This window comes from Eurosta solidaginis, chromosome 2 (assembly GCF_040869045.1).
Source record: "Eurosta solidaginis isolate ZX-2024a chromosome 2, ASM4086904v1, whole genome shotgun sequence".
Lineage (NCBI taxonomy): Eukaryota > Metazoa > Arthropoda > Insecta > Diptera > Tephritidae > Eurosta > Eurosta solidaginis.
In genome coordinates, this window is record NC_090320.1 from 264,470,997 (window position 1) to 264,487,943 (window position 16,947).

The 16,947-nt window shown below is 34.9% G+C and overlaps 1 protein-coding gene across 3 annotated transcripts in view; it reads right to left on the reverse strand.

Annotated features, from left to right (window-relative positions):
- The window catches only part of Pde1c (Phosphodiesterase 1c), a 704,757-nt gene that overhangs the window by 219,049 nt on the left and 468,761 nt on the right, over positions 1 to 16,947 (reverse strand). For 2 of the 3 annotated variants that reach the window (XM_067767820.1, XM_067767819.1), the window contains 4 exons: positions 16,441 to 16,749; positions 11,967 to 12,717; positions 10,437 to 10,550; positions 847 to 1,443 (listed from right to left, as the gene is read on the reverse strand). In XM_067767820.1, the coding sequence (XP_067623921.1) occupies positions 847 to 1,443; positions 10,437 to 10,550; positions 11,967 to 12,717; positions 16,441 to 16,749 (1,771 nt within the window). The remainder of the gene's footprint in view (positions 1 to 846; positions 1,444 to 10,436; positions 10,551 to 11,966; positions 12,718 to 16,440; positions 16,750 to 16,947) is intronic. The other variant, XM_067767821.1, reaches the window with a different exon arrangement.

Consider the following 16,947-nt stretch of genomic DNA (forward strand, 5'->3'; position numbering starts at 1 on the left):
ATTATTGATTTCGGGTATTTGATTTAAAAAGTTTGCTGAATTTTTTGAGTTCCCATATCGAAACTTGAACGTTGATCCGCACACGCTTTAACCGTTTACATGCGGGACCAAAATGAATAAGTTCCTAAAAAAAGAACCAATATTCATCAAATTTTTAAGGACCTTCGCAATGTGCAAAATTATATTTTTACAGAATGTCAGATATGTCGTATGATTGGTCGTAGAGCTTCAAATTTTTGGTGGTAATGGCTTGATTATCTTGAGCTAGTTACCGGTTTAAGAGTATTCATATGCGAGAGGTATAAAGAATCAAAGCTACAGAGGGCTCCGAAGAATTGAAAATTCGTAGGTATATTAAGGGCAGATTATGTATGATGCCGTGACAGTTTGAGTCGCAGTCACTAGCATCCATATTCATCATTATATAATACCAAGATTTTCACAAAGGTAATCGATTAACTGCAACTCACTTAGGTGAATGAATGCTCTTATATGATAAGAATTCTGGTTCACAAGAGAACATATGATTCTAAATGATTATAAAACCTTATGAATCCTGTAAAATGCTTTTTATTTCGTGTTCTATTTTAGTTTTTGTAAAATAATCGCATTGAATTTGTTTTTTTTGTACAGTGTGCAGTTTAATCAAATTTAAAAACTCAACGAAGGGAATGGGTTATTCATTAACGAAAATCAGTTGAAATTGCACTAACATTTACATTTCGTCATAATTAAATTCAACGAATGCAAACTAAATAAATTAGTGTCAGTAAGCATTTTGTTTCAAAAAAAAAAAACAAAAAAACAAACCATAATTGAATACATAACAGAATTAAAGGTAAGTACGTTTTATTCGTCGACGATGATGACATAGATCTCGCCCAAACTGGTGTGCGCAAACGCCTTTGCTTCTGCATGGTTGCTTTATTACTACTACTACTGCTACTACAGCCGACATTTCGACCATCACCGCCATTGCTAGCACCACCACCACTACTACCACCGTGACTACCACTACACTGATTTTCGTTTCGTTTACTATCTGCAGCTTCATGTGTGCTCGCCATCGTTCTCGCTGTTTCTGTTTCCCCTTCCGTTGCTGCTGCAGTTTCTGTTTCCGCATCTGCTTCTAAAATCGTATTCGGTGGTCCTGTGGGTCCGCTATGCATTTGAGGTGCTAATGTTACACCTTTAGTGCGACTATCGATGCTCGTTTGATTGTCAGACGCATTGCTGTGCTGGTGTTGGTGATTGTTGGTGCGTAAACTACAACTGTTGCATGAATTGTTATTATCTTGATTGCTATGACGACTATTACTACTACTATTAAAACTAACATCACCACCACTACCATCACCGCCTCCACAAATGTGCTCTTGATGCTGTTCATGACTACGTTGGCTACAATTTATATTTCTACAATTACCGTTGCGCGTTTGCTGACTATTAACGGTTTTGCGAATAAATGTGGGTTTAGGGGCCAACCAGTGTTTCGTGTGCATATTATTTTTTGTTTGTTTATATTTTCGAAATAAGTAGCAGTGTGCGGTGAGTGATAGCAATAGCAACGCACACAGAAAGCAAGGAAGGCGTATAGAGCCGTTGCGCATTTTTAATTTGGATTTGCAGAATTGGCGGAATTTCGTATGAAAATGTTTTCCATGAAAATTTTTCGTATATTAAATTTTTAGTTTTTTAAGTGAGCGCAGAAAAAGAGAAAAGAAATTCAATTAACAAATGTTTGATAAGCTAAATTAAACAACAAAAATGATTCTTAAGTCAATTTGTTCTAAAGTTGGTAGTTATTAAAAAAATGGTTCACCTTAACGACATTTCTCTCAAAATAAAGTTTTTAGAATTATATTTCTAATTAATTTTATATGAGAGGTAGCTCTTACTTACATAAGTCCTTCAGATCATTTTTATTTGGAAAATAAAGTTCTATGAGTAATGAGATTGGCACTTAAAATTTACACTAACCTCACATTTGCAATATTTCATCCCTACTCATTTCACTTATTTATTTATAAACATCATCCTGTGGCCCCCCGAGAGTAGGCTATAAACGTGTTCATTCTTACAGTGAAACCTCTATTATGGGTACTAGAAGTTAAATAATTCATGAGAAATTTTCGAATTTCCTTCGATATTAAACAAAACTTTGTATTCCGGTTAATAAAAAAAAATTAGCTTTTCATCATGACAAAACACTGAAACATTCATAGTGGCCATGATGAAATGAATATTCAGGTGTTCTCATCCCGTTGACGGTTTCTCTTATTCTGATAAGTTCGGCATGCATATTTTAGAGGGTTGTCTATCATACAGAACCGCCGTTTAGTTGTATTATGATCGGAGTAGATTTTACTATACGTTTAGAAATATAATAACTACATATATTCTAAGTCGCTATTAGAATTCTTTAGTCATAAAGATTAGCGTAACTTTGTGCTCCCCAAAAGAATATAGAACAAATTTTGCAGAAAACTAATTTTTGGGAGAAATTTGTACGAGAAATGAAGCAATCACAATTTAATACTTTTGTAATACAAGAAAATAGTGAAAAATGGCGCAACCGAAAAAGTGGGGTTATGTTGTTGACATCACCTTTGTATTACATCATGATAGTGGCGAGAAAACTTTCAACGTGCGTTATGTCAAAGTGAAGCCAACAGAAAAAAAAATCGAACGTGTTTGGGCTTTTAAAGTCAATGTGAACGGTGGTGTCTCTCTACTAGGAAACTTTTGCGCATATCAGTGTTTTCTGGAAAACTTAACTGTCATAAAGAAGGCTGCTGGGTACTTATTACCCAAACTCTTTTATAACGCGGCATTTGCTCCGACAGTTAAGCAGGAAAAAAGCCTTTCATGCTTGAAAACTTTCTTCGAAGATAGCAAAAAACTGAAAATAGTTGCAAATTAGTCATAGATAGTGTATGAGGTGCCGTAGCGAGAAAGTTTACTAAATATACCTAAAACCAGTTGCGTAACATAACTCCTCCTCTTACTGCATGCAAATACCGAGCTCGTGTCTATTTTCACTGAGAAAGATATGGTCAGAAGGACATTGGAAACCACATGTGAGTTATCAAGATGAACTTTTAAATGGGAACTGAACTATGTCCCAAATTAAATTCAATCTCCTAAAGTACCTTGTTATATCAACGGACGCACATTAATAATTTCAAAAGGAGCTGAAGGATCGAGTAGGAGATAGAGGGTATGGGATAATTTATTTGCAAAACCGCTATCTATTACACGTATGTTGTGACTCGACAGACACTTTGCTGACTCTGTAGCAGAATGTGGCAACGCTGAAATTAAGGATATTTTGATCTATAATAGAGGGGCAAATTTGTTTAACTTTTTTCATACTCAAAGTAGGAGGACTCCAAACTCTTTGCTATGAGGCAGCCACCATACTAGGACCCTTGTCCGACTTTTGCTTTAATTAAAAATCGACTAGTACTCGATTCCGATATAGCATGCAACGAATACTGACGCTTTCGTAAATTAATTTTTTGTCATGCAAATTTAATTATTTGCTGCAAAATCAGTATTCTTCGCTAAATCGAGGTTTCACTGTACATAAATCCATCAACACATGCATACGAATGCTCGTGTATTGCATTCGTGCTTCGTTTTGAGATAACTGAAATATAGCCTACTTTTAGGAGCTTGCTATCTAATGTGCTTCCATGAAAATTTACTGCTGTTCTAAAATCATCTCCTTCAACAATGGCCTTTCTAAAAATGTACATATTTACAAAATATTCTGTTGATCTTTGCAAATGAGCACATATTCAAATATTTCATTCCTGCATGCTATTTACAAATATTAAACATTCTTTACTAGGGATGCTTTTATTGAAGGAATGTAATTACATATTTTATATGCTCGAAATTCCGAAAGCTGTTTCAAATATCCGAAATATGAATACCGAAATTTTGGGGTTTCCAAGTCAATTTAAAATATTGTTTCTAAAATAAAATCTTACTGCGTTTATTAAAAACCATTTTACCTGAACTTGGAAATATATTGAAAGCTTAGCTTATAGTCGTCAAAAAGGTACTAGCAGTTTTTCAATATTAGCATCTCTAATAGCCACTTACACCTTTTCATTTAATTTTACAGAATATTTTATGTTTGTTAATTCAACAGGGACACAGATGCTTTTATATATGCAGGTTGTATGTACACACATACATACACTCTATTTACACTCACACATATATACACTCACACATATGTGGTCCTGGATATGCAAGGATAATGCTGAGTTGACAATAAAAATTCGTATATATCTACAAATATAAAATGCTTGCTTACCTAAGTATATTTATATGAGCTTTTATAAAATGTGTTTATATGTACATACATATGTATGTGATATGATAATGTATGGTAGGTAATACATGTACATCTAGGTTACTTAAGGACGACACATTATGTTGATGCAAATTTTATTCCTACAATAGAATGGAATTTGGTGTTACTTCGGTGTGAAGTGAATAAGCACCGAAAAGCTTATAATGAAAAAAAGTTACACAAGGCAAATAAATACCTTTCTGTGTGTATTGCTTTCTTGAAGGCTTTCCTTTCTAACTTTTTTTGTTTAAATTAAAGTTTTTTTTGTAGTAATGGGAAAGTTTGTAGTAATGGCAAAGTTCGTAAAAAAGTGACAGCATGTAGATCGAAAAAGAATGAAAAGGGAAGTTGAAAAAAAGTTTGTCAGTCAAAAACTTGTTTGTGAAAAGCTTGTCTGCTGCGCAAGAAGAAATACTGAACATTTTTAAAATTCAAATATTTATTGTAGAAAGGTTGACCAAGATGAAAACTGGGACATGCTTTAAATATCAGCTCAAGGAGCTTATTGGACATATGCACAGAGATATGCATGTCCTCAAATAGATTGTGAAAGATTTGCATAGAGAAGAGCCGAACGCTTTTGTAAGTGCACACATTTAGAGGAATTCCAACAAAATAAATAGTTTGGATGGAATTTGCTATGCTTGCTATAATACATCGCACGTTTTATTGTAAAGAGAAGTAATTCAAAATTAAAATTGTTTGCGAAAACGCAGACAAAGCTTTATTTTTTTAATAAAATGATGTTTAAAGCCGGTAATTTTTAGCCCATGAAGTATTCTTTACATGTGAGCATAATCTTACCGTGAGATTATTTTCGGGTATCATAATATCTCGAAAAAAAAAATTTTAATATGCATCTCTTAAAAATAAAACGCGCGACACACTGGAAGAAAAAAATTAAGGTAGGAAATCTTTTTTATACTATACCCTTCAACTGAGTACACATTTTGTTTAGATATACATATATACAGTTGCAGTGAAAATAATAGTAGTGTTGGTTCTGGTTCTTGAGATAAATGTACTGTAAAGTACAGTATAAGTATATTCACTAGGCTTTTTTGTCACGAAATAAATAAAAAAATAAAAATTTAAGCGCAACTGCTATCCTTGAAAATGTAGTTTTGTTTTTGAGAATACTATACTGCCAATCCTTGAGAGCAAAAACTGTATCCATGCAGCATTTTTGATCAAAATAATTTAGATTGAATATGGTCGGTCCTGACGTCTATATAGTTACGTCAGGTGCTCGTACTCTGTCCTGTAACCGCTGTCTTTACTTTACGTACTTAACAGAACCGGAGCTGGAGTAATCGCCTACGCTGATGACGTAGTAATACTGGTATCGTGTATGTGTGTCGATGGCATGATCGTGATTATACAGGGATAATTGAAAAAGCGTAGTAGTTAAGCGGATACCGCAGGACATATATTCAGAGGCTGGACAAAAATCATAAGTTTTATCTTACCTTCTGTTTATGGTCAAGAGCTAAGGCTTTTGACATGGGTATACAAGGCGATTGTGAAAGCAACCCTAACATACGGAGCGCTGGTGTGATGGATAACAATTGATTATAGAGCCCATTTAATAATTACCTTCAGCGGCTCCAAACGTGATACACAGTGTGCGACCGATTAAATTATTTAACACTAAAACCTCAATCAATAAAGCAGCTGAAGTTAGCTCTGAGTAAATAATATAGATATGGGCTCCAAAGTATTCTGCTCAATATTGATGATCACAATAAAAATAGATGACTTATATTCTATGACAGTCTTCTTTTCTACAAGGAAGGGTTGGAGAGAAGGAATGCTTACATAGAGACTCAATAACTTAGTGTCAGGGAAATGTTTCTGGAGTGAGTGATGAGGTCTTAGCAACACTGTAGGACTAACTCTCTCACCTGTGCTCATTCTGGAACCGTCAGTTTAGATTTGCACACCGTTGTAAGCTTTGAATGTTATACAAGATGAATACTAAAACTTCTCTCTGCTTCAAATGTGCCCATTGGAAGTAGATTAGTAATATTGCTATATCCTTGTCGAAAATCTTTCCAGCACCGCAATTCCTTAAGTCTTCGTGCGGTTGGTATCAATGTTTACAGTGTTCATGTATTTCAATAAAAAAAAAAAATAAATGTAAGGCGCGATAACCTCCGAAGAGATCTAAGGCCGAGCTTCTCTTCCAATTTGCGTCGTGCTCCTCTTGATTTTCACTACAAATTGGCCGGACGGGACCTACATGTTTTATGCCGACTCCGAACGGCATCTGCAAGGCAGACGAGTTTTCACTGAGTGCTTTTCATGGCAGAAATACACCCGGAGCGCTTGCCAAACACTGCCGAGGGGCGACCCCGCTTAGAAAAATTTTCTTCTAATTTAAAAACCTTATTTCTAAAATTTTGATGTTGCTTTGCCCGGGGTTCGAACCCAGGGCATACGGTGTGGTAGGCGGAGCACGCTACCATCACACCACGGTGGCCGCCATATTTCAATAGCAAATGGATAAAACATGGAATATGAGACCACATTGCGGAAGGTGCGACAAGCTTTCGGGTCAAGATAAAATAAGGAACTTACGATAGGAAGGTGTTGAGGGTTACTTCAGTGCATTTTTGAATTTATTTGGCTGATTGAGAGATTTTAATAAATTTCCCTTAAATTTTTAAGGCCTCAAATAATTGAAATGAGATGAATCAATCACAAAAATGTTAATGCACTCTAGCATAATTCAGTATATCAATGAAGGACGAATGAAGAATGATAGCTAAGAGTGAATTCAGAGTCAGAGAGGATGCCTTTAATACGTTCATGTAGACAGCCTGAAGTAACAATAAAAATTTTCTTACATATCGCTGTGATAGCACTACTTCTATTATTTTGCCAGCAACTGTACATATATATACTCTTGCATACGAGAGAGTATGTATACATGTATGTATGTTACATAAGAGAATATAAAAAGTAAGTACAGTAGAGTTAATTCAATTTTAAGCTTTTATTCAATTTAGTTTGATTCTCGAAATATGTTTAAAATCTAAGAGTTATTGAATTTGATTTTAAATTGGTTATTTAGATCATTCGGTTAACTATTCGGTGAAGTTCTTCAGAACCAACTAAGAGAAAGCTAACAGTTAATCAAATACTTAGTCGAAACTGACAAGCGGCTTTGAAATTAAATCGAATGCACAGGAGGAGCTTAGAGCTAAATATCCACTACAATTTATTTATATTTCATTCATTGCGAAAAATAGGTTAGAACTTATAGTTTGAACTATCAGAATTTAGAAGAGAGATATAAAAATTATACTTCAGAATTTAAAGAAAACTTTTTTCAAAGCTTTTGATAATAACTCTTACTTGTGCTTTAAGTTTAAAAAATGCAAATGCGAAATACTTTTGTGTAGTTTAGTATGGTCTTATTCACGATGCGAGTGCACATGTAACATTTAATAATGAATGAGCTTTTACATAAATTAAGCACACATTTTTTTTTACACAAATTTATTTACAATGTTGTTATAGAAAATTAAAAATAAAACAATATTAAAAATAAATAAAGTAATACATTAAAAATTTTGAAATGAAACTGAGAAACACAACATATGTATGTGTTTGATAAGTCAAACTAACAACACTTACTCTGCATTAGAAGTTTCAGCAGTAAGTTTAGAAGAAGACCCTGTTTTGATACATTCATGTGTAGAAGATGATTTTCTTCTTGATTTAAGTTTATGAATGAAGATACATAGCACATAAATATGTAGAAAAATTTGACATTACAAATTTGGTTTCAATACACTTATTAAATAAAATTCAATAATAATTAAATAAAAAAAAAAGAGACAAAATTTAAAAGCTTTATGTAAAAAAAATATGTAGGTACGAGCTTTAAGGATTGCGTTTGATTGAAAAAAAAAGAGCAGTGATAACAAAACTATTCTTTCTAAGCTTTCTCTAATAAGTACCATTCCCCAATATTTGATCTTCTTCAGATTTTTGGAGCTTTTGATTTTAGGCGCATTTTTTAGATATTCTTTGAAAGCTCTTCCAAGATCTAAAAAATAAAATTTAGAGTGTTTATAATGGTCAATTCGACACAAATCCGAAGCAATTTAAGAATTATATAGGGCTATAGAGCTTTCGAAACTAAAATTTCTTATGAGAATGTCATTTAAAAAAATGTTATAAAAATAAAATATTTTTTAAATGAACTTGACTGTTAAAGGAATAGAGCGAAAGCTCTACTGATATATGCAGAGTTTTTTTTATAATTTTCGATTTCGACATTTTTCGATTTTATAAGCATTCTATTTAAGGTGCAACAAATGTTCGAAAATAAAAGCTTTTAGGCGATGAGTTATTCTAATACAAAATATAGGACAATACCGACTTTAGTGCTTTTTCGACCCAAACGGAGATTTTTGTAAGTTCTATGAATGCTTGAATTAGTGAAAACTATCCTAAGATGTCATTATTGATTTAGGAATATTGCAGAGTCATATTGTAAGATTGGCAATAGCTTTTATCTTTTCAACATATTTGCTATAACAGAAATGCTCGAGAATAAACCGAACCTTTTTTTTTACAATAGAGTTTCCAAAATACTCTCAGAGCTTTCGTTTATAGTTCAAGCTATTTTTTAGTTAAAATTGTTCTTTCACGAATTTATGTAATAAAAATCCTATTTCTACAGCCTTTAACGGTAAAAGCTCATACGAAACGGTCGGATACTTATAAACCTAAGCCACTTTTTAAAGTGAAACTAGACGATTTTTTTTATTTGTTGTGAAATTTTTTATTTGTTGTCAATTTTAAATTCTTATATTTTTGTTGTGAAATTTTCTAATAAAAAATTTTGTTTTAGTGGCATTCGAAATCTAAACATTACATGTTCTTCTTTCAAGAAGTTTGCTTTTTAAGCTACGATGAAAGCTTTCAAATATAAATTCTAGAAAAAAGTTTCTTTGCATTTAAAAACCTGTATCAAAGGCAATCCTTTAGCATGCCAATAGTTTTGAAAACCAGCTTTCACCATGTACACAAAAGAATGTATTTTCCGTAAGCGAGGTGAAAGCGCTTCTAAGCTTTTTTTTATCTTTTCAAAGATATTTATTTTGTATGATTTCCTCATGATATTTTAAACAAAAAACATTTATTACAGAAATGAGCTTTTAAATAACACACATAACACATATAGATATTCTGCCAAGTCACATAATAAAGAGCTTTGGAACAATAAACACAAATGAATGATCAAAAATGAAGTTTAAGTTTGAAAATTTTGTAAATACGTATTGATTTAATATGTAGGTGAAAGCTTTACTTATAAGAATGTGTAAACGTATACACTTAAACTTTTGTAAGAATATAATTAGCAAAACATTGTAACCTAAACCGTTTGAATATTTTTTTGTTTTGCTTTTAATATAAGCCTCATACTAACCGACTAAAAGCACCTAACGAAGCCATCTTTTTCAAAACTGAAAGCAATTTTACTACAAAAAGCTACGCAAGCTAGCTGCTGTTAAGCTTGTGTAATTTTTGCATTAAAATATTTGGTTGTTTTGTTTTCAAAATTATGCAGTCTTGCACCCAAGGCATAAATTTTACGGTAGTGAGTGAATAAATTGCATAATTTCTAAGAAAGCTTTTTAAATTTTCTATAAAGCGTAGTTCTAAAAGCTTTTTTGTTAACATACATGTATAAATGATACTTTGGCAATGTAAATAAACTTAAACTTTTATTTGATCATTTGTAAACGGAGTATCCTATGAATAAAAAACTGTGCTTTTTCAAGCTTTTGGTGGAAACTAATATCAAAGCTCGGGATATGCCTAGATTGAGTCACATATTAACTGCTTTAAATTACTGTAAAATTTTATTCTCATTCTAATTGTAAATATGAAAGAGCTTTAGATAACTTAATTGATGATTTTTAATACGTATGCGGTTTTTATGATCTCTATATTTTCTTGCTCTATATATGAGACTGGTTATAATAAGTGATGACTTTCATTATATGAATATTATAATAAAACTGTAATTTGCAACGAAAGTACTTACTTGGATTCGTCGAGGAAGACAGCTTCAAGAACGCGAGCAGCATAGTGAAGATTACGTTGCAAAACGTCGTTTGAAATTTCGCCGGAATTTAGTAAATGCAATAAGCAGCGTAATCTGGAAAAGAAAACAAAAATGATTTCTTGAAAGTAGGCCAGCATAATGCACTTATGAGCATTGGACTCTGTGAAAAAATTCGAACTAATAGAAATTCAAGGACATCTGAAGCTTGTAGTGTTGATCAATGGGATATTGCAAAGATCCGGGCACCCCGATAACACAGCAAAGGACTTCATCAATGTGGAAGCAGTTTTAAAAGCAGAATGCTATCAATTGCACCACAATTGAGTTCATGGCTTTAATGGCCGGTTGGCTATCTGGGTTGGTTTTAAAATCCGTTTTAAAAGCAGAATGATATCAATTGCACCGCATTTGAGCTCAAGCCTTTAATGACCGGTTGGTTATTTGAATAGGTTGTAAAATCGTTAACCGTAGTAGCACGTCATCTTCCACCTAGTAAACGGGACAGTGATATGACAGCTTTAACTTGCGGCTTGTATCTCGCATCTAACAGAAAAACCGTCAACAATATTGCCATCCAATTTCGACCGATGTATAAACTATCTAACTAATCTACTACCTCAGATGTGTATCCGTTCCCAGTTTTCTATCAAGGGAAGAACTGAGCTGAAGCTTGCATAATGCGTTGTGGCCGGCTCACAATAATATGTGCTGTCAGGGATATCATAAGAGTTGGTAAAAATGCTGGAGGGCCTCAAATATAACACGCATCCTGATCAATGATCGAGTCGTAGCCACCAAGTCCGTAATGTCCATCGTATGTTCACTATGACATTTAGTGCAAAGTTAGATATTAATACCAACCAGCGCCGTCCGGTGTACTGTCTCTTACATTTGGATTTTAATCGCCGTGTTACCGCATGGTAATAAGTTTTTTTTTTTACTTTGACTTGTTGCTACCCCTGTACGGGATAAGGAATCGCTTCCTCCAGGATGAGATCTCTCTGAGAAATTGTATGGACATTGGTTTTTTTCAACGCGTCTGGGACGTAATGAAAATGCACTTGAGAATACTGGAGTATTTGTCACGCATATCACTTATGATAGGGGCTAGCAACGAGCATTGTTATACTTCGATTTGAATCAAGGATGGAAGAGTAACGTACTTGTACTAAGTGACAGCTTTGTAGAAAACTAGGCTCAACATCAGCGCTATCATAAGAGAGCTGGAGTTGATTACACAGTCTAAGTGAAGTCGAACGTGGCTGACTCAAGATACAGCCAATAGTCGAAATTCTTGTCCTTTTCAGAAGTTTTTTTTAGGTTCAAGCTGGAAGCTATAAAAAAGCCTTTAAAGTATGGGTAATGAATTTTTGACACAAGTCTAAAACCAGCAATTAAATTGGAATGCAGCTCCAAAAATCTTTACATATCATGGAAAGTTTTTGCCTGGAAAGTATGTACTTGTATATTCCGGCTCCCAGACCCCTCCCATATTCTACTCATACTCACCTCACTGCCGCTTTATCGCATGCGTCTGGTGTATCGACAGCTGGTAAATTTTCCGTAGCCAAATCAATAATCGCCGTCGGTGGCGATTCACGTGCGACATTTTCCTCCGACGTTTGTCCATCATTTTCATTATCGGCCGAAATTGAACTAAAATTACCGGCATTCGGTGAACTTGGTGTCTCTGATTGCATTTTGTTGATAAGTGAGCTGATGGTGGTGGTGGCTGAACTAAGCTGATTGCTTGTGTTACTGTTGTTGTTGTTGCTAGTTTTAATAATATTAACGGCGGTGGTAGCGTTTGTGCGGTTGATATTGCCAACAAGTGGGGCTGCGGGTGGTATACCCACTGGAGCTGTTGATGTCCCTGCCTTTAAAGTGCTTTGTACTGAAGCTGCTGGCTGAGCTATAAAACTCGCTGGTGCGTTTGTTTCAATTTCAGTGCGGTTGTCAGCGCTATTCCGATTGTCAGTGCTTGTTGCTGTTGAATGGGCTGCAGTTTGTTGTACGAGCTTTTTGTCGATACTGCTACCTAGCTGTTGAGCTGCTAAATCAGCGGCTGCGGGGGGAAATGGTTGTGTTGGATTTTTTTGTGGTTGCAATGGACCCCCGCCACCACTTATAGGTGTTGTTGTGGCTGTTGAGGGCGATGCGACAATATTTTGTTGTTGCTGTTGTTGTTGTTGTTGTGCGTCCAACTGTATGAAGCTCTTGCGGCTATTCGATCGTCGTACAATTGTAAGCGAACCGTGCCCTGCGAAATTAAAAACAAACCATAATTATTTAGGTCCTTGCTCATGACAAAATTATAGAAAGATAAAATAAATATTGAAGCAAAAACAAAATGTTAGTACAAAATCAACCTGATTAGGATTTCAGCTCATTATGAAAATTTGTTGTGAGTAAATATTTATATGGAACGTATTTCCATTGGGCATCTTGAAATGGCTGCCGCCGTGATATAGCGAGTAGTGCTCTTCTGCCATGCCAAAGGTCTTAAGTTCGACTTTAGAGCGGGGTTCCCCTCGGCAATGGTCGGAACACCCGATAAGATTATATCTTCTATCGTCTGGTGGCAGGAAGGAGGAAGATGAAGAAATTATCAGAGAAGAAAAATAATTATGAGACTATAAAAATAAAAACGTCCTACGAGGCTCCCTTACGATTTTGCAAAAGCATCGAGATGGCTTAGTGGAGAGGGGAGAGTGATGGCTGAAGAAGGGTGAGATGGAGTAAGGCACAGTTTATGTCGTTGTGAACAACCTGCTTAAGGACCTTACGAGTGGTGGCTCACGTAGACGACCTAAAAATCGTTGTGATGGTAAAATTTCTGAATACACTAAGGGACGTCCTACAGGGGGAGATGGGTGTAGTCTCAGTCATGTGGATTAGCTGTCAAGCCAAGCTGGGGCTATTTACATATACATATATAAGAGCAGATAAAAAATTTCTAAATTGTTACTCCTTCAATTAGGGGAGTACCGATGGTGCTGGCTGCCAATGTAGTTACCTTTGGATTGTTACTCAGTTACCTTTTTACCGCTTACATGGGGAAACGATGAGGTCTCTTAAGAAGCCAATTCTCTTCCATGGAGTTCTGGTGTGGTTGGCAGCACTTAACACTTCTATCACAGCTAAGAGGATCGAAGTGATGTATCGATTGAGAATAGTTGAAAGTAACGGGATTATTCAGGCAACACTTTTGAGGTGCACGATATAAGTAAGCTAGTTGATTAGAAGCACTCCACACTTTCCGGCTTGGTCTTAAATCTTGATGGAACAGCAATGTGTATCGGCATAAGGTCCTGTGGATAGATTCACCATTCATATTCAATCATGAAAGTAGTATGTTAGTGAATCAGTACGGGATCTAGTGAACTCATTGACGGAACGACCCAAGATGGATGGAAGGGTAGGGAGGCAGTTATGCTGCAAGGTGGTTGGCTTCAGCCTAAAAGTTGCGCTGCCCAATTACTGAAATATTTTCTAGGTGGTGGTCGCCACTATTAAGGATGTGGTGGATGCAATGCTTGCTATATGGAGTTTAAATTCTTAAAGAATTACTTTTATATTCAAGTGGATATCAAAGCTCTGCCACCAAGTAGCCGAAGGCTATTTGTCTGATCTCGGTCGTAGTTGCATCGAACTAGTTTTTGAAACAAATGATCTAAATGGCGGAACCTTAAGATATCCCTGGAACTCGCCACGTTCATCTCTTTGCTTGAACTTTGCTACTTGAACGTGCGTGCCGCTGAAAGTTTCACGATTCCAATGGCTCAGTGGGGCATCAGTTGGACTCACTGACCCCTTGACGGGTAACTAAGTGTTTCTGACCAGTTTTTGATATGAAACGGCCAACGAGGTAGCCATCTTCCAACTTCTGTTGCAAGCTAAGCATTAGAACAAGAATTTGACATTTGATTTGGCTAAGACTGCTATCACACTTTGCACGTGAAATTATCTTTCCCACTTGTTCGTGCTTTTCTAAAATTTTTCACAGTTGAGAACTGCAATTTAATAAATGATTAGAACAGAAAATATGCTAGCAAATATTTTTCTTGTCTAGTGAGAATGTTTATAAAAGTGCTTCGCGAAATTTTATATGTGAATGTGCAAGGCGATATAAATTTCAATTGCTTAGTCTGAAGTTCCTTAGTACTTACAAACATCTTGGTCGATTGTGGCAATGTTACTTGTGGCTCGGCTATAAGTTTGCCACGAAAGAATCGTCTAAGCCTTCATCTACAATCAATAAATTTTCTTCTGCCTAAAAGTATGCAATATACAATAATATAGTGTGTGCAACCCAACACATTAATTGTCTCATTGCTTTTATTGCTTCGATGAACAAATTTCTCGAAATCTGCAAAAATTATTGTAAACCCCCGCTTACTCATTTGTTTGTTTATATGTGCACTAGACTGGGTTGGCCCCATACAAAAAAAAAAAAAAGTTGCTAATGTCCGCCCCTAAATTTAAAGATTATGTTGAGAGGGTTTCGGAAATTTTTTTTTTATTTTTTGTTGATCCTTCGAAACAAAGCCGAAAATGTTTTTTCGTTGTAATTTGGTTATTTGACGTCCGATTTTTCAAATTGATATGTCATTATTTTGGCCTTGAGAAGCTTCACATTTCCGTTTAATTTCCTTTTAAGCTATGAAGTCATTTTCACATGATGAGGTCAACTAACAAAATTGTAGGGGAAGTCAATAAGTGAGTCAAACCTGTTGTTTCGTATTTATAATAATAACAATATTGTTTACTTAAGCCCCAATCTCTACAAAAAAGTAGGTTGTGTCCAATACCCAGAAAAAAAGTTGATTTTGTCGCATAGTGTTATTATTATAAATACGATACAACAGGTTTGACTCACTTATTTACTTTGACTTCCCCTATTTATGATATTTGGCATATCTTTATTAACTTTTCAACGCAAACCCTAATAATAATTTTTCCTCTAAAAATATCATGAGTTTAAGGTATAATAAGAATCAGGCAAAATAACAGTTGAAATAAATATTGAAAGTGATATAATTTCTTTGTTTATTATTTTAGTGATTTGGTTTGAAAGCAACATTTTCTTGAAATTTTAAGTACTTTCGTTTGGTAAGGAAAAAAGGATACTTTTGGAAGGGGGGGGGGGGGGGGGGTACAATTTTGTTAGTTGACCTCATCATGTGAAAATTACTTCATAGCTTAAAAGGAAATTAAACGGAAATGTGAAGCTTCTCAAGGCCAAAATAATGACATATCAACTTTAAAAATCGGACGTAAAATAACCAAATTACAACGAAAAAACATTTTCGGCTTTATTTCGAAGGATCAACAAAAAAAAAAAAAAAATTTCCGAAACCCTCTCAACATAATCTTTAAATTTAGGGGCGGACATTAGCAACTTTTTCTTTCGACACAGTCTAATGTGCACTCATGCATGCGTCTATGTATGCATACATCCATGCGTACATTTCTCGTTAACGGTACACCCAAAATTACAATAACGCCTTTTGTAGGCGTCCCCAATGGATTTGGCATTGTTTATTTGACTGTTCAATTGCTTTTCTTATACTTTTATGTGCATAAGCTACGATTTTGTGTTAAATCGTACTCTGGTAGATTTATTGTTAAGCTCTGTTATTGTTGTTGTACGTACACATGTAAGAGATTTGTTGTTAACAACACCATTTAGTGAAATTTGGGGTAGCCAAAGGCGTCACGTATACGCCATAGTCGACCATTACAGTTTTTGGTTTATAAAGTACGAGCTGGAAAATTTCTTTATCGGTCACAAAAGACACTTTAAATGTGTTTGAAGCAATCGAAATTAGAAGAAAGCTGTTTATTTTGAAAATAATGCTATATGCAAACTTCCAGGAAACATTTTATTTGCTTAAAACACGCTTTAACTTAAAAATAAAAATAAACTACTTACAGCTTTCATTAAATATTTTTTAGAAAAAATTTCAACAAATTTACTCACTTCCAATTTGACCATTGATAGTCACACTCTCGAGTGCACTATTTGTTGCCTGTGTTGTTGCAGTTGTTGTTGTACTTGTTATTTCTTCATTAGCGTAGGTGCTACCAGCGCCTATACCCCCACCGCTACTACTCCCGAATACTCCAGTCGTGTTGCTAACAGTTGGACTGTCAGCTTTTGTACGTCTTTCACTTGTTGCACTCGCACTTGCTGAACCAATCGATGTTGCACTGCCACAAACTGTAGCGCTGCCGCCCGTGGATAGATCGTCACGTTCACGTTTTGGTATGTTTTCTGGTGTGCTGGCGACTGCAAAAAAACGAAAACGAATAAAGTTAAATTGAAGTTAGATGCTTTTTTTAATTTAAAATAAATCGCTTGTTTATTATATTAATATATTAAGATTGATATAGAGTGACTGTTGCTCCACAGTTCAAATGAAGTGGGTGGTTGGGTTTAAACTCAATAATAAGCTTTTTACCTGGCTGACTGAGCTTAATTTCATGT